Raw genomic sequence first — 17,359 nt, forward strand, 5'->3', positions numbered from 1 at the left:
CTGTTCAGACTGCAGGAAAATGAACAGATTCTAAATCGGATATGCATTTTTATTTGAATCACTTCAAACTGCCAATGTGAACAAGGCAGCTTAATAAAACGAAGCTTTTCAAGACAAGGTTTATGCTCTTCTACAATAAAACAAACAACGGACATAGGTATTTGAAAGTTGCATTTTAATAAGGTAAGTAAGCATAAGTTACTACATTTACAATCTACATTTTATATGTAAATCAAGAGGTTAGATAAATAACAGCTATGGGAAGCAGGGTAGCAGGGTCTTCCTTAGTAAGCAGCTAGTGGATTGGTGCTGGACTAGTCCCGTCTGGACTAGAACAGATCCCATTTAGACCAGTGTGTAGCTGCGTCCCTTGCGGGCTGGAACCCTGATGGCTCTGTGGCAGTCGTTGTGTCTGCAGCCACACTCCTCCACGTGGAGGTAGGTGTACGGCACCACATCTCCATTCAGACACTGTAGTTCCACCGTGCGGTTACTGGCCCGGGACTCCTGGCAGCAGGTACACGAGTGGTCCAGGGACGCAGCCATCGCAGAGTACCTGGAGGAGGGGAGTGAAAGAGAGGGATTCACAGAGATGAAGAGATCATCTTCATTCCCAATAGACAAAGACACCTCAACAAATTTCATGTTCAACAAAACACAAATACATACGGGGGTGTGTGTCCATGACACAGATTAAGCCTAGTCCTAGACTAAGAAGCATATTCAATGGAGATTCATTTCAAATGATTTTCAGTCCATGACTAGGCTTAAACTGTGTACTGGAAACCTCCCCATGGTGTTATAGACATTGTTTCCACACTCACTTGGTGAAGGTGTTGCAGGATCCCTCACAGTACGGCATCTCCACCTTCTCAATAGACTGGCAGCCCTTGTGGTTGATGACAGTCTTCATGGATCCTATCTTACAGGCCTTGTCCTTCTCCACACCTGGTATTGGAGGGAGACACACCATTATACATGATCCGGCTCAAAAGACCAGGAAAAAGAGCTGCAGCTATTTGAGTTCACTGACTACAAGGTTGCGCTCCTTTTCAATCATTAGTCATTATGAATATCAGTGGTTTTATGATGCACGAATCTGATCATATTCCAATCCTGATATGAAATTGTTAACAGCTTTGAACATTTCACTTTCATACTTACAAATTTTACAGCAGCCGTTTGCAGCAGTCTGAATTGAACCCTGTGGAGAATTTTATTTTATTAAATTATCTTTATATAATACATTTCATAGTAGGATAAGTGAAGTAAGGTTTCTGTCAAATGAAAACTGGCATGCTGTGTGTACTGTACTGTCGATCTGTTGAAAATTATTCTGGATCGAAACATTGTCAATAATGGTGGTAATTGGGAGCATATGCAGTGAGCAGGCATTTCTGTTCTTGTTATATTGTGTACTGTACTCACAGGCTGGCCTTTCTGTTCTTGTTATGTTGTGTACTGTACTCACAGGCCGGCCTTTCTGTTCTTGTTATGTTGTGTACTGTACTCACAGGCCGGCCTTTCTGTTCTTGTTATGTTGTGTACTGTACTCACAAGCTGGCCTTTCTGTTCTTGTTATGTTGTGTACTGTACTCACAGGCCAGCCTTTCTGTTCTTGTTATGTTGTGTTCTGTACTCACAGGCTGGCAGTTGGCCTGCTGGAAGGGTGGGCAATGGATGTAGGAGCTCTGGGTCAGATAGCTATCACCGTTTTTCATGCAGCTGTACTGCTGGCACTTATCACCAGGAGCTGACCACGTATCTCCATGCTGGGCATACAACACACACACACACACACACACACACACACACACACACACACACACACACACACACACACACACATTTGACAATTAATTTTTTTTAAATTTAGCAGACGCTCTCATCCAGAACGTTTTACATTAGTGCATTCATCTTAAGATAGCTAAGTGAGACAACAACATATCACAATCTTAGCAAGTAAATGCTACGAGACACTCTTTAAAGAGGTAGGGTTTCCGAGGTTTCCGGAAGATGGGCAGGGACTCCACTGTCTTCACATAATGGGGAAGCTTGTTCCACACACACACAAACAATATAGACATTTAGCAGAGAACTACTTAATACGTCTTAGTTAATCTGTGATAGTTAAACTGACAGAAACGGCACCTACCTTCAACAACTGCTTGGTCCCATTGATCTGGAGGACACAGTGGGTCTGAACACATTTACCACAGCAGTCATCTGAGGAATAGTCTGGCTCCTGGTACTCATATCCCTACAGGAGAAGAGGAACACGTGAGTGACTTGCTGTAACACCTAAAAATAATGATCATAATAATAGTGAATGTTATTAAAGTGTGATAAAACATATTGCCTTACCAGTAGACTCAATAGAATAGAACAACTCAAGAACAGATGCCTCACCCCTGAATGAGAATTATTTTTTCGGACAAGGCTTACTTACTTACTTAATCTGGGTCTAGAAAACCAGCCTTTAAGGTATAAAAACTTGTTGACTGAATACATCTAAGCTACTCGTTGGTATTTCAACCTTTTGTAAATGTTTGAAACGTGAGCAGAGACGGCAGCTATACCAGTTCTTACCTTTTCACAATCTTCGTCACATTGCACGAATCCACAGTCAATTTGGTAATGACCAGTCTTGGGATCCACTTTATTGGTGCAAGTGCACTCTTGGCACTCTGATCCTGGTACTTTAGAATTAGGCTAGAAGAAAAAGAAAGGAACTCATCATACATTACACATTACACAGTGGAACCAGACGAGGACACCCACTGTCTCTGAAACAGGGGAACAAGGATACCCACTGTCTCTGAAACAGGGGAACAAGGATACCCACTGTCTCTGAAACAGGGGAACAAGGATACCCACTGTCTCTGAAACAAGGGGAACAAGGATACCCACTGTCTCTGAAACAGGGGAACAAGGATACCCACTGTCTCTGAAACAGGGGAACAAGGATACCCACTGTCTCTGAAACAGGGGAACAAGGATACCCACTGTCTCTGAAACAGGGGAACAAGGATACCCACTGTCTCTGACACAGGGGAACAAGGATACCCACTGTCTCTGAAACAGGGGAACAAGGATACCCACTGTCTCTGAAACAGGGGAACAAGGATACCCACTGTCTCTGAAACAGGGGAACAAGGATACCCACTGTCTCTGAAACAGGGGAACTAGGATACCCACTGTCTCTGAAACAGGGGAACAAGGACACCCACTGTCTCTGAAACAGGGGAACAAGGATACCCACTGTCTCTGAAACAGGGGAACAAGGACACCCACTGTCTCTGAAACAGGGGAACAAGGATACCCACTGTCTCTGAAACAGGGGAACAAGGATACCCACTGTCTCTGACACAGGGGAACAAGGACACCCACTCTCTCAGACACTATTTGACATTAACCCTTACAGTGTATGATATGTACTCTACATGTACTGCAATATAGTAAAACAAGTATATATACAGTGTTTATTTGTGTAATGAACATTTCAGATGAGGGAGCAGAATAGTTTGCCATTACCTGGTATTCAAGGCCTTTGTGGAGACAAACTCGTTTAGGTTCTGGAAGAGACAAGAGACACACACAACCAATTGAGAGAGAGACACAGACAACCACTTGAGAGAGAGACACAGACAACCAATTGAGAGAGAGACACAGACAACCAATTGAGAGAGAGACACACACAAAAAATTGAGAGAGAGACACAGACAACCAATTGAGAGAGAGACACAGACAACCAATCCATGGGAATGTCTAAAACAACAGGTATTATCTCAGCAATACAAACACTCTACAAGATAGTCTAGATATATGGTAAATAGACCATACCACATGTAGATAGTCTAGATAGTCTAGATATATGGTAAATAGACCATACCACATGTAGATAGTCTAGATAGTCTAGATATATGGTAAATAGACCATACCACATGTAGATAGTCTAGATAGTCTAGATATATGGTAAATAGACCATACCACATGTAGATAGTCTAGATAGTCTAGATATATGGTAAATAGACCATACCACATGTAGATAGTCTAGATATATGGTAAATAGACCATACCACATGTAGATAGTCTAGATAGTCTAGATATATGGTAAATAGACCATACCACATGTAGATAGTCTAGATATATGGTAAATAGACCATACCACATGTAGATAGTCTAGATAGTCTAGATATATGGTAAATAGACCATACCACATGTAGATATATATAGTCTAGATATATGGTAAATAGACCATACCACATGTAGATAGTCTAGATAGTCTAGATATATGGTAAATAGACCATACCACATGTAGATAGTCTAGATAGTCTAGATATATGGTAAATAGACCATACCACATGTAGATAGTCTAGATAGTCTAGATATATGGTAAATAGACCATACCACATGTAGATAGTCTAGATATATGGTAAATAGACCATACCACATGTAGATAGTCTAGATAGTCTAGATATATGGTAAATAGACCATACCACATGTAGATAGTCTATATAGTCTAGATATATGGTAAATAGACCATACCACATGTAGATAGTCTAGATATATGGTAAATAGACCATACCACATGTAGATAGTCTAGATAGTCTAGATATATGGTAAATAGACCATACCGCATGTAGATAGTCTAGATAGTCTAGATATATGGTAAATAGACCATACCACATGTAGATAGTCTAGATATATGGTAAATAGACCATACCACATGTAGATAGTCTAGATAGTCTAGATATATGGTAAATAGACCATACCACATGTAGATAGTCTAGATAGTCTAGATATATGGTAAATAGACCATACCACATGTGATAGATAGTCTAGATATATGGTAAATAGACCATACCACATGTAGATAGTCTAGATAGTCTAGATATATGGTAAATAGACCATACCACATGTAGATAGTCTAGATATATGGTAAATAGACCATACCACATGTAGATAGTCTAGATATATGGTAAATAGACCATACCACATGTAGATAGTCTAGATAGTCTAGATATATGGTAAATAGACCATACCACATGTAGATAGTCTAGATAGTCTAGATATATGGTAAATAGACCATACCACATGTAGATAGTCTAGATATATGGTAAATAGACCATACCACATGTAGATAGTCTAGATAGTCTAGATATATGGGAAATAGACCATACCACATGTATGCTCTGCACAGCATTTTCCCTCAGGGACAGAAACCACTGGCAGGAACCCAATAGGACAGTTCATGTTGGTAGGCTGGCAAGTGCTGCTGTCACAACCTAGGAAGAGAAACAATAAGATTGTATGGACATAATAACATGAGCTGATTCATGTCTTTACTATGTGGGTCTTTTTAACACTACTGAGCTGAGCAGAGCTTTACGCCACTGGCCTGGATACACATCCTCCATAGTTCCTGGAACCGTGCTGGAAAAGGACAATGTGAAAAAAACGTATCCAAGCCAGCATAGTACGGTTCGGGTCAGTGCAATAGTGTGAAATAGATCTGAGGATAATATGTATGGTTAAAAAAGTGTTGGGGGTTCCTTACGGCAGACGAGGCTGGAGCAGCATGGATCGGATGGATCGGTTTGGTTGACATATACGAAGCCTGGACCAGTGCATATCTCTACTGGGGGTTTGGAGCAGACCTTGGGTTCACAGGTCACAATCTTGGTGGACTCCATACAAACGCAATCCTGGCACTTGTACTCAAACCTCTCGTTGAACTGTGATGAGATGCAACAAGAAGGGAGTGTGATTCTATCAGTGGGTTTGGTCAAACGTAGTGCACTAAATAGGGCATAGGGTGCTAAATATGAGGCATAGGGGTCCATTTGGGTTGCAGACAATGTGGACACTGTAATTAGGTCCTCATAGAAACCTCTGGCGTCATCCATGACAGAGCCAGCGGACTAGATAACAGGAATGAGCCTATATGAAATAATACAATAGAATAACGATGAATCAAAATCAAAAGGCCTAACTTACCTCTCGCGGAACACCTTCAGGATCAATGCATCCTACGAAAAAACACAAACACCACAATTTAGTAGAACGTTCATGAACCTGAAACATCCTTGAAAAGGCCAAGCCCTAATGAACTTCTCTGTGTCATCGACATGAAATGGACCAATGGCAGTAACTGGGAACACTCACCACACTTATCAACACAGATCCCTGAGTCCTTGTTGAAGAGTTTCATCCCATCAGGACAGAAGCAGCCTTCTGTGGTGACGTTCATCCTAGACTCGTCTGGACTGTAGAACACAACATTACAGTGACTACTCCTATTTCCTATTTACAGCAACTCTATAACTTGTTGTCTTATTTGACAGTTATAACGTTGCCTATGTCAGTTAATATAACACATGAAAGCAAGGATTCTTTTGTGCTAGCCACTATCTGAATAGAAACCTACTTGTCGTCACAGGTTGGCTGCTCGGCAGGACCGCAGGGCTTGTAGACTTTGTCAACTGGGCAGTCGCTGGCTGTTGCAAAAAGATTCAACTCAGTCAATAGTGTCACCCGACCCCCACTGTCTCAGTCTCCAGTACATATACTGCAATAGTCTATATGCCGGGGGGGCTAGAGTCAGTCTGTCCTATCTGGTATCATTATCCTGTCTTGTTTGGTGTCCTGTGTGATCTTAGGTATGCTCCATCTAATTATCTCTCTCTCTCTCCCCTCCCGGAGGACCTGAGCCCTAGGACCATGCCTCAGGACTACCTGGCCTGACGACTCCTGTCTGTGCCTGTCCCCAGTCCACCTGGTCGTGCTGCTGATCCAGTTTCTGCTGTTCTGTCTGTGACTATGGAACACTGACCTGTTCACCGGACGTGCTACCTTGTCCCGGACCTGCTGTTTCAACCCTCTCTCGCTCTCTCTGTCGCTCTCTCTCTCTATCTCTCTCTCTACCTGCACCTGCTGTCTCAACCTGTGAATGCTCGGTTATGAAAAACCAACTGACATTTACTCCTGATGTACTGACCTGTTGCACCCTCTATACACACTGTGATTATTATTTGACCCTGCTGGTTATCTATGAACGTTTGAACATCTTGAAGAACAATCTGGCCTTAATGGCCATGTACGGTTATACTGTTATAATCTCCACCCAGCACAGCCAGAAGAGGACTGGCCACCCCTCAGAGCCTGGTTCCTCTCTAGGTTTCTTCACAGGTTCCTGCCTTTCTAGGGAGTTTCTCCTAGCCACTGTGCTTCTACATCTGCATTTCTTGCTGTTTTGGGTTTTAGGCCGGATTTCTGTATAAGCAATTTGTGACAACTGCTGATGTAAAAAGTGCTTTTTAAATACATTTGATTGATTGATTGATTGATTGAATAGTATGGCAATGAGAGTTAGGTTATCACCATGGGAAAATGTAATATTCTGACTAATTATTTAATACAATCAGTTGATTGTGGGACTGAAGACCCAAGCTAGAATAAATAAAAAAGTAGTTATTTTTATATTACACATTACAAAGGGGAACCAGACAAGGATGCCCACTCTCTCCGTCATAATTTGTCAAATACGAAAATGCACTAATCATATATTTACAAATAGACATCCCCCTCCTCTATTCTGTGGTCATCTACAACACATACTACGTTCTGTTAGTACAGTATTGCTCCTGGTCTCATCTACACAGTTCCTGGTTTCTGGTCATCTACACAGTACTTCCTGTCTCTTCCATGGTGGACTCATTTATCTATCCTTACTAGGTGAGTCCCATTTAACATGGTGAGTCTGGACTTTTCCAACAAGTACAGTAAGCCTACCACATAGCGTGGTGTGGTTTCTCCAGTAGATGCAGACTCCAAACTGGGCGCAGGCAGCAGCGTATGCCTGCAGACTGGTGCACTCCACCGCAGGGTTGGACACGTGGCAGCTGTCATAGACACAGCCCTGGTAGAAGTTGTCAGGTGAGACAAATGGATGACAGGCTGCAAAAACGCTGTGGGTTGAAAAACAGAGATGAAGCTGTATGAGAAACAGACCTTCCAGATACACTGTAGGAATCATATATGTTTCTGTCAGACATAAAACTCACTTCTATGTATAGTTTAGGGGTATCGAGCTATATTATTGCACGTGAGAATTTAGTCTGTGATAAGTTAGATTGTTGACAGTTGGATTAGCTGGCCACTCCTGTCAGACTGTTCAATGGAGTAGCTGGCCACTCCTGTCAGACTGTTCAATGGAGTAGCTGGCCACTCCTATCAGACTGTTCAATGGAGTAGCTGGCCACTCCTGTCAGACTGTTCAATGGAGCAGCTGGCCACTCCTGTCAGACTGTTCAATGGAGTAGCTGGCCTAAATTCATATTCCCATGAAACTGATTGAGATCAAATTATTGGCATGCAGATGCAGTTTGGACGTTTCACCGTAAAACGTGAAGAATGATCATTCAGATGGATCGTGATGATGGCCTATTTTGAAATAGGTATGCCTAATATTCTCAAGACAGTATGTGTGGGCATACGCTGCAGCTGGAGGGTATACTTTACACATATTATATAATGATATTCATCCCCCTCCTGTCTTTCAGGAGATCACAGTGCCTTTGGGGAGGTTTACCTGTCCTTCAGGAGATCACAGTGCCTTTAGGGAGGTTTACCTGTCCTTCAGGAGATCACAGTGCCTTTGGGGAGGTTTACCTGTCCTTCAGGAGATCACAGTGCCTGTAGGGAGGTTTACCTGTCCTTCAGGAGATCACAGTGCCTTTAGGGAGGTTTACCTGTCCTTCAGGAGATAACAGTGCCTTTAGGGAGGTTTACCTGTCCTTCAGGAGATCACAGTGCCTTTGGGGAGGTTTACCTGTCCTTCAGGAGATAACAGTGCCTTTGGGGAGGTTTACCTGTCCTTCAGGAGATAACAGTGCCTTTGGGGAGGTTTACCTGTCCTTCAGGAGATCACAGACAGAGGAGTCTGGCTTGCATGGCTTCTGTGTGGGTTCAGGGAGAGGAGAGTTGGTGGGGATTCCAGGTGGCACAGGGCAGTCGGGCTGGTAGAGATCCTGGGCTGGCCAGTAGTCTGCCATCACAGCACAGTTCTCCACCAGCTGACCTCCAGGCAGCATGCAGTCATCTGCCTGGTTGTTGTTGCATGTTCCTGAAAGAGATGCATACAGTTAAGGTTCAAGTAGTTGATTTGCCATTTGCAGCTATTAAAAATAACACATACATTGGAAATCTTTGTTGGAGCTCTCTCACATTTAGTACAGCTCATACAATACAAATATCAGACACAGACATCAGACGGGAAAGCCCAAACCATTGTTTGCTAGCCCGGTCCCTGATCAGTTTGTGCTGTCTTGCCAAACCCTACGGTTGACATCTGACAACAACCATAGGATTTTGGTAAAAATAACCCAAACTGATCTGGGACTAGGCTAGTTGTTCACCTCCAACCTTGGATAAATGATTTCCATCAATTCAAAGACTATTCCATTAGGCTTTCTCACACCATGCTCAGAATTCCAAATGACCGGTCTCTGTTTAAGTTAAGTGATTCACAATAATTTCTCAGCTCTTATAGCCGTGTGTTTAAATGCAAAAGATACATAGTTTGAGGAAAATAAGTCCTTACCACAATGTCCCTGTGTATTGTTGCCAAAGTGTTGCCAAGGAAGGTTGACGCTGAAGCCAGTGACACCAAAGGTAACTACCACCTGGAGATGTGCAATCTCCAAGACCATGTTGATACCAGAGGTCATCACCTTCACACCGTTTCGTTTGAAGGGTAGTCTCAGGGAAACTCCATCAATAAGAGCCTGAAAGAAGGATGACAGGGAGAGACGGATGAAAGAGAGAAGCAGAGAAGGAGGGATAGAGAAGGATGGAAGAGAGAGATCAATCAATCATTAGGACCTCTTCAAGAAAGGCAAGGTGATCGCAATGCTGACTAATATCATGACATTACAGGTTGAATTAAGTTGATGGAGAAAATCAAAATTCATATTTTGTATCAATTAAAACTACTGATGTTGAGAACTAATGCACAATTAAGTTCAGATAATGAAAGAATGGAAGAGAATTGTCTTTAATTTTCTAATTTTCATTCCCTCAGGCCCCAAATCCAGCCATTCAATGTGTATGGCCTTAATTGCTCATGTTGATTTCTGAGCCAGTTTCCCCACTTGAGTTACCTCCAACTGAGCAGCTCCAATGAGGTTGTGATTCTTCAGTGTTATGACTGTTGAGCGATAGGACACGATGATGGCTCGAGGACAGGACACATCCTCGGTGGGATCACAGTTGACATTGTCGATGTAGATCTTAAAGTTGTGACGCGGCTTCATCTCCTCCATCAGCACATAGGTACAGTTCCCTTGGAAGCTGTAGAAGAGCCCGTCGAAGGTGATGTAATGGGGGTCTCCCCAACCCTCACAGACGCCTGTAATGAAAATAAACATGTTATAAAGCAGACAGACATTATGATCCTCTGTCAAAACAAATGTATGAAGTAAATATTTATGTCAGTGATATGGGTGTGTATGTTATTAGTTACAGAAACTGGACAGCGCCATCTACCTTCTTGACCAGGTCAGAGAAGAAGAAGAAGAAGAAGAAGAAGAAGAAGAAGAAGAAGAAGAAGAAGAAGAAGAAGAAGAAGAAAAGAAGAAGAAGAAGAAGAAGAAGAAGAAGAAGAAGAAGAAGAAGAAGAAGAAGAAGAAGAAGAAGAAGAAGAAGAAGAAGAAGAAGAAGAAGAAGAAGAAGAAGAAGAAGAAGAAGAAGAAGAAGAAGAAGAAGAAGAAGAAGAAGAAGAAGAAGAAGAAGAAGAATCTTTCAGTACTCACAGTCACACACGAAGCGTTGGCAGCAGTAGAATTCATCCCACTGTAGCACTGGTTTCTTGCCATTGGCACATGTGATTGGCTCAGGCTCTGGGCATTCATATGGAATTATCTCAATGGTGTTGTTTTCAATGCATCTGGCCAATGTGCAGTTGCAGAGCCAGAAAGTTTCATTTTGCTGATGTTTAGAGAGAAAGAAAATGACACGTCATCAGAAATCTTTCATAATACACACAGGACTCAGTTATTAAGTCTCTAAAAGGACTTTTCGACCTCTTTGACATCAAATGTTGGCTCTGTGTTACCGAAGTTACGGGAGCCCAGTTGATTATGTGATAGTTATATTGAGGTACTTACCACTTTGTCCCACTCAGGACAAGTGATTGGTGGTGGGGTTGGTGTTCCAGTTGTGGTTGGTGTTGGACCGACTTGGCTTTCTGTTGTTGGAGGTGCCAATGTTGGACCAGTGACAACTGATTCATGGGTTGTTGCTGATGTGGTTGTCATTAGAGTTGTGGCTTCTGTGGTAGTTGACGGTTTAGATGTTGTTGTAGGAGCATTAGTGGTTGTGGTGACTGTGACAGGGGTGGTTGTGGTTGGTTTTTCAGTTGTCCTGGGGGTTGTGGTTGGTTCTTCAGTTGTCCTGGGGGTTGTGGTTGGTTCTTCAGTTGTCCTGGGGGTTGTGGTTGGTTCTTCAGTTGTCCTGGGGGTTGTGGTTGGTTCTTCAGATGTCCTGGGGGTTGTGGGTAGAGTTGTGGCTTCTGTGGTAGTTGATGGTTTAGGTGTTGTTGTAGGAGCTTTAGTGGTTGTGGTGACTGTGACAGGAGGGGTTGTGGTTGGTTCTTCAGTTGTCCTGGGGGTTGTGGTTGGTTCTTCAGTTGTGCTGGGGGTTGTGGGTAGAGTTGTGGCTTCTGTGGTAGTTGATGGTTTAGGTGTTGTTGTAGGAGCATTAGTGGTTGTGGTGACTGTGACAGGAGGGGTTGTGGTTGGTTCTTCAGTTGTCCTGGGGGTTGTGGTTGGTTCTTCAGTTGTCCTGGGGGTTGTGGGTAGAGTTGTGGCTTCTGTGGTAGTTGATGGTTTAGGTGTTGTTGTAGGAGCTTTAGTGGTTGTGGTGACTGTGACAGGAGGGGTTGTGGTTGGTTCTTCATATGGGGGTTGTGGTTGGTTCTTCAGTTGTCCTGGGGGTTGTGGTTGGTTCTTCAGTTGTCCTGGGGGTTGTGGTTGGTTCTTCAGTTGTCCTGGGGGTTGTGGTTGGTTCTTCAGTTGTCCTGGGGGTTGTGGTTGGTTCTTCAGTTGTCCTGGGGGGGATTGCTGGGGTTGTGGGTAGAGTTGTGGCTTCTGTGGTAGTTGATGGTTTAGGTGTTGTTGTAGGAGCATTAGTGGTTGTGGTGACTGTGACAGGAGGGGTTGTGGTTGGTTCTTCAGTTGTCCTGGGAGTTGTGGTTGGTTCTTCAGTTGTCCTGGGGGTTGTGGGTAGAGTTGTGGCTTCTGTGGTAGTTGATGGTTTAGGTGTTGTTGTAGGAGCTTTAGTGGTTGTGGTGACTGTGACAGGAGGGGTTGTGGTTGGTTCTTCAGTTGTACTGGGGGTTGTGGTTGGTTCTTCAGTTGTCCTTGGGGTTGTGGTTGGTTCTTCAGTTGTCCTGGGGGTTGTGGTTGGTTCTTCAGTTGTCCTGGGGGTTGTGGTTGGTTCTTCAGTTGTCCTGGGGGTTGTGGTTGGTTCTTCAGTTGTCCTGGGGGTTGTGGTTGGTTCTTCAGTTGTCCTGGGGGTTGTGGGTAGAGTTGTGGCTTCTGTGGTTGTTGATGGTTTAGGTGTTGTTGTAGGAGCATTAGTGGTTGTGGTGACTGTGACAGGAGGGGTTGTGGTTGGTTCTTCAGTTGTCCTGGGGGTTGTGGGTAGAGTTGTGGCTTCTGTGGTAGTTGATGGTTTAGGTGTTGTTGTAGGAGCTTTAGTGGTTGTGGTGACTGTGAAAGGAGGGGTTGTGGTTGGTTCTTCAGTTGTCCTGGGGGTTGTGGTTGGTTCTTCAGTTGTCCTGGGGTTGTGGTTGTTCTTCCGTTGTCCTGGGGGTTGTGGTTGGTTCTTCAGTTGTCCTGGGGGTTGTGGTTGGTTCTTCAGTTGTCCTGGGGGTTGTGGGTAGAGTTGTGGCTTCTGTGGTAGTTGATGGTTTAGGTGTTGTTGTAGGAGAATTAGTGGTTGTCGTGACTGTGACAGGAGGGGTTGTGGTTGGTTCTTCAGTTGTCCTGGGGGTTGTGGGTAGAGTTGTGGCTTCTGTGGTAGTTGATGGTTTAGGTGTTGTTGTAGGAGCTTTAGTGGTTGTGGTGACTGTGACAGGAGGGGTTGTGGTTGGTTCTTCAGTTGTCCTGGGGGTTGTGGTTGGTTCTTCAGTTGTCCTGGGGGTTGTGGTTGGTTCTTCAGTTGTCCTGGGGGTTGTGGGTAGAGTTGTGGCTTCTGTGGTAGTTGATGGTTTAGGTGTTGTTGTAGGAGCTTTAGTGGTTGTGGTGACTGTGACAGGAGGGGTTGTGGTTGGTTCTTCAGTTGTCCTGGGAGTTGTGGTTGGTTCTTCAGTTGTCCGGGGGGTTGTGGTTGGTTCTTCAGTTGTCCTGGGGGTTGTGGTTGGTTCTTCTGTTGTCCTGGGGGTTGTGGTTGGTTCTTCAGTTGTCCTGGGGGTTGTGGGTAGAGTTGTGGCTTCTGTGGTAGTTGATGGTTTAGGTGTTGTTGTAGGAGCTTTAGTGGTTGTGGTGATTGTTTCAGGAGGGGTTGTGGTTTGTTCTTCAGTTGTCCTGGGGGTTGTGGTTGGTTCTTCAGTTGTCCTGGGGGTTGTGGGTAGAGTTGTGGCTTCTGTGGTAGTTGTTGGTTTATGTGTTGTTGTAGGAGCTTTAGTGGTTGTGGTGACTGTGACAGGAGGGGTTGTGGTTGGTTCTTCAGTTGTCCTGGGGGTTGTGTTTGGTTCTTCAGTTGTCCTGGGTGTTGTGGGTAGAGTTGTGGCTTCTGTGGTAGTTGTTGGTTTATGTGTTGTTGTAGGAGCTTTAGTGGTTGTGGTGACTGTGACAGGAGGGGTTGTGGTTGGTTCTTCAGTTGTCCTGGGGGTTGTGGTTGGTTCTTCAGTTGTCCTGGGGGTTGTGGTTGGTTCTTCTGTTGTCCTGGGGGTTGTGGTTGGTTTTTCAGATGTTGATATTTCGGTTGTCGTTGGGGTTGTTGTGGGTGGTTTTGTTGTTGAGATACATATAACGCAACAGAGGACTCGAATCTTATAGTTCTTGCACTTAAAGGGTCTCTGAGTCTGTTTATTTTGTTCACATATTAAACCAAAGTCAACATTGCACTCTACAACTTGGCCTGTCTCAGCTACAAAGTCCTCTAAGCTCGTATTAGGATAGTCTGTAGCTACACATTCAATATCCTGTGGATCTTCACACACTTGTTTTCCACTCTGTGTGATATTCCAATACGTTTCCCAGTCACTCTTATCTTTATCATCATCTTCATCATACCATTCTGACCACTCACAAGTAGGAATACAAGGAGTAGTTGGTGGCTCTGTTGTCTGGGGGGAAGTTGTTGTTGGTATTGGTGTTGTTGTTGGTGTGGTTGTTGTTGTTGTTGTTGGTGGTGGTATTGGTGTGGTTGTTGTTGGTGGTTTTGGTGTGGTTGTTGTTGGTGGTATTGGCGTGGTTGTTGTTGGTGGTATTGGTGTGGTTGTTGTTGTTGGTGGTGTTGGTGTGGTTGTTGTTGTTGGTGGTATTGGTGTTGTTGTTGTTGGTGGTACTGGTGTGGTTGTTGTTGTTGGTGGTATTGGTGTGGTTGTTGTTGGTGGTATTGGTGTGGTTGTTGTTGTTGTTGTTGGTGGTGGTATTGGTGTGGTTGTTGTTGTTGGTGGTATTGGTGTGGTTGTTGTTGGTGGTATTGGTGTGGTTGTTGTTGGTGGTATTGGTGTGGTTGTTGTTGTTGGTGGTGGTATTGGTGTGGTTGTTGTTGTTGTTGTTGTTGTTGGTGGTATTGGTGTGGTTGTTGTTGGTGGTATTGGTGTGGTTGTTGTTGGTGGTATTGGTGTGGTTGTTGTTGTTGTTGGTGGTATTGGTGTGGTTGTTGTTGGTGGTATTGGTGTGGTTGTTGTTGGTGGTATTGGTGTGGTTGTTGTTGGTGGTATTGGTGTGGTTGTTGTTGGTGGTATTGGTGTGGTTGTTGTTGTTGGTATTGGTGTGGTTGTTGTTGTTGGTGTTATTGGTGTGGTTGTTGGTGGTATTGGTGTGGTTGTTGTTGGTGGTATTGGCGTGGTTGTTGTTGGTGGTATTGGTGTGGTTGTTGTTGTTGGTGGTATTGGTGAGGTTGTTGTTGTTGGTGGTATTGGTGTGGTTGTTGTTGTTGGTGGTGTTGGTGAGGTTGTTGGTGGTATTGGTGTGGTTGTTGTAGTTGGTGGTATTGGTGTGGTTGTTGTTGGTGGTATTGGTGTGGTTGTTGTTGCTGGTATTGGTGTGGTTGTTGTTGTTGGTGGTGTTGGTGTGGTTGTTGTTGTTGGTGGTGGTGGTGGTATTGGTGTGGTTGTTGTTGTTGTTGGTGGTATTGGTGTGGTTGTTGTTGTTGTTGGTGGTGGTATTGGTGTGGGTGTTGTTGTTGCTGTTGGTGGTATTGGTGTGGTTGTTGGTGGTATTGGTGTGGTTGTTGTTGTTGGTGGTATTGGTGTGGTTGTTGTTGTTGGTATTGGTGTGGTTGTTGTTGTTGGTGGTATTGGTGTGGTTGTTGTTGGTGGTATTGGTGTGGTTGTTGTTGGTGGTATTGGTGTTGTTGTTGTTGTTGGTGGTATTGGTGTGGTTGTTGTTGTTGTTGGTGGTGGTGGTATTGGTGTGGTTGTTGTTGTTGTTGGTGGTATTGGTGTGGTTGTTGTTGTTGTTGTTGGTGGTATTGGTGTGGGTGTTGTTGTTGCTGTTGGTGGTGGTATTGGTGTGGTTGTTGGTGGTATTGGTGTGGTTGTTGTTGTTGGTGGTGTTGGTGTGGTTGTTGTTGGTGGTATTGGTGTGGTTGTTGTTGTTGGTGGTGTTGGTGTGGTTGTTGTTGGTGGTGGTCTTGGTCTGGTTGTTGTTGGTGGTATTGGTGTGGTTGTTGGTGGTGTTGGTGTGGTTGTTGTTGTTGGTGGTATTGGTGTGGTTGTTGTTGTTGGTGGTATTGGTGTGGTTGTTGTTGGTGGTGGTATTGGTGTGGTTGTTGGTGGTGTTGGTGTGGTTGTTGTTGTTGGTGGTATTGGTGTGGTTGTTGTTGGTGGTATTGGTGTGGTTGTTGGTGGTGTTGGTGTGGTTGTTGTTGTTGGTGGTATTGGTGTGGTTGTTGTTGTTGTTGTTGGTGGTGGTATTGGTGTGGTTGTTGTTGGTATTGTTGTGGTTGTTGTTGTTGGTGGCATTGGTGTGGTTGTTGTTGTTGTTGGTGGTGGTGGTGTGGTTGTTGTTGTTGTTGGTGGTGGTGGTCTTGGTGTGGTTGTTGGTGGTATTGATGTTGTTGTTGATGGTATTGGTGTTGTTGTTGTTGGTGGTGGTGGTATTTCATCACATATCTCAACACACTCCCCGGTCTCTTCATCAAATATAGGCATTCTTGGAGGGCATCGTGGGTAACAACCTATAAAGAAGACAGTGTCATTAAGTTGCTTTGAATGAGTTATTACATTTAATAAAGTTGAGGTCAAAAAACATATGCATACTTTGTAAAGAAGGGCATGTGCGTATGGAACAGAAATACAGGCTGCTGCCAGTCAAATCAAATAGCATGCTGCCTCACCTTCCAGATTGGGAATAGGGTTGCTACAGGTCCCATTTGGATTCAGACAGGTCTTGAAGCAAGGTGTATGGCAAGGGCTGTAATGCCATTCACATTCACCTGGATCGTTGTAGTAGTCACAGAACACAGCTACAAAAGGGAAAACAGGTTCATACACTGAATACACATTGCATGCCCTCAGCAAATGGCACCCTATTCCCTATGAAGTCAATAACTTTTTATCAGAACCCTAGGTACCCTGGTTAACAGTGTATAACGTTTCACATTAAGGTATCTGTTTAAACCAACAAGCTAAAACATACTTTAGATCCACATCATCATATCGTCACCGAGTTTGTGTTCTTTCAACAACATATTCATTTACTTAGCATTGTAAATTAAACCCAGTCATATTACACCAGATATGTTGGATCATTTCAATGCCAAGCCTGACAGTCAAACAGTGGAATACACAGGCATAATGAACCAACAAATATTTTGTTGTACTTACGACAAATCTCTGGTGTTCTCCATGCAACACACACTCCAGCTTCGGTGCAGGCCTGGGCGTAGGCTGCTACAGCTGTACAGAAACATTCACAGTCTCCGCCAGTATCACAGGCACAGGAGTCTTTCACACAGTTCTCAAAGAACGGAGCAGGGTCTACCTGTAAAACACATACAGAGAGAACACACATGATGCACAAATACTGTATCTTTTCATTTGATTTGTTTATTGGAGCATTTTTGAAAAACACATATAACAACAGACATGTTCATGAATAACATCATTGCGGACGACAAA

General features: G+C 43.9%; 1 protein-coding gene across 1 annotated transcript in view; it reads right to left on the minus strand.

Moving 5' to 3' along the window:
- Window positions 1-92: 92 nt before the first annotated feature.
- LOC121540098 (mucin-2-like) overlaps window positions 93-17,359 on the minus strand; it is a 30,447-nt gene continuing 13,180 nt past the window's right edge. The window contains exons 24-46 of the mRNA XM_045207641.1: window positions 17,066-17,222; window positions 16,576-16,704; window positions 15,712-16,416; window positions 13,025-15,267; window positions 12,775-12,846; window positions 11,169-12,599; window positions 10,815-10,989; window positions 10,164-10,411; window positions 9,605-9,788; window positions 8,914-9,127; window positions 7,795-7,970; window positions 6,431-6,500; window positions 6,169-6,269; window positions 6,001-6,032; window positions 5,561-5,738; window positions 5,184-5,288; window positions 3,535-3,575; window positions 2,590-2,712; window positions 2,156-2,260; window positions 1,644-1,772; window positions 1,165-1,204; window positions 825-948; window positions 93-556 (exon numbers count right to left, since the gene is read on the minus strand). Of these exons, the coding sequence (XP_045063576.1) occupies window positions 346-556; window positions 825-948; window positions 1,165-1,204; window positions 1,644-1,772; window positions 2,156-2,260; window positions 2,590-2,712; window positions 3,535-3,575; window positions 5,184-5,288; window positions 5,561-5,738; window positions 6,001-6,032; window positions 6,169-6,269; window positions 6,431-6,500; window positions 7,795-7,970; window positions 8,914-9,127; window positions 9,605-9,788; window positions 10,164-10,411; window positions 10,815-10,989; window positions 11,169-12,599; window positions 12,775-12,846; window positions 13,025-15,267; window positions 15,712-16,416; window positions 16,576-16,704; window positions 17,066-17,222 (6,993 nt within the window). The 3' untranslated portion in view covers window positions 93-345. The remainder of the gene's footprint in view (window positions 557-824; window positions 949-1,164; window positions 1,205-1,643; window positions 1,773-2,155; window positions 2,261-2,589; window positions 2,713-3,534; window positions 3,576-5,183; window positions 5,289-5,560; window positions 5,739-6,000; window positions 6,033-6,168; window positions 6,270-6,430; window positions 6,501-7,794; window positions 7,971-8,913; window positions 9,128-9,604; window positions 9,789-10,163; window positions 10,412-10,814; window positions 10,990-11,168; window positions 12,600-12,774; window positions 12,847-13,024; window positions 15,268-15,711; window positions 16,417-16,575; window positions 16,705-17,065; window positions 17,223-17,359) is intronic.

Source organism: Coregonus clupeaformis, chromosome 26 (assembly GCF_020615455.1).
Source record: "Coregonus clupeaformis isolate EN_2021a chromosome 26, ASM2061545v1, whole genome shotgun sequence".
Lineage (NCBI taxonomy): Eukaryota > Metazoa > Chordata > Actinopteri > Salmoniformes > Salmonidae > Coregonus > Coregonus clupeaformis.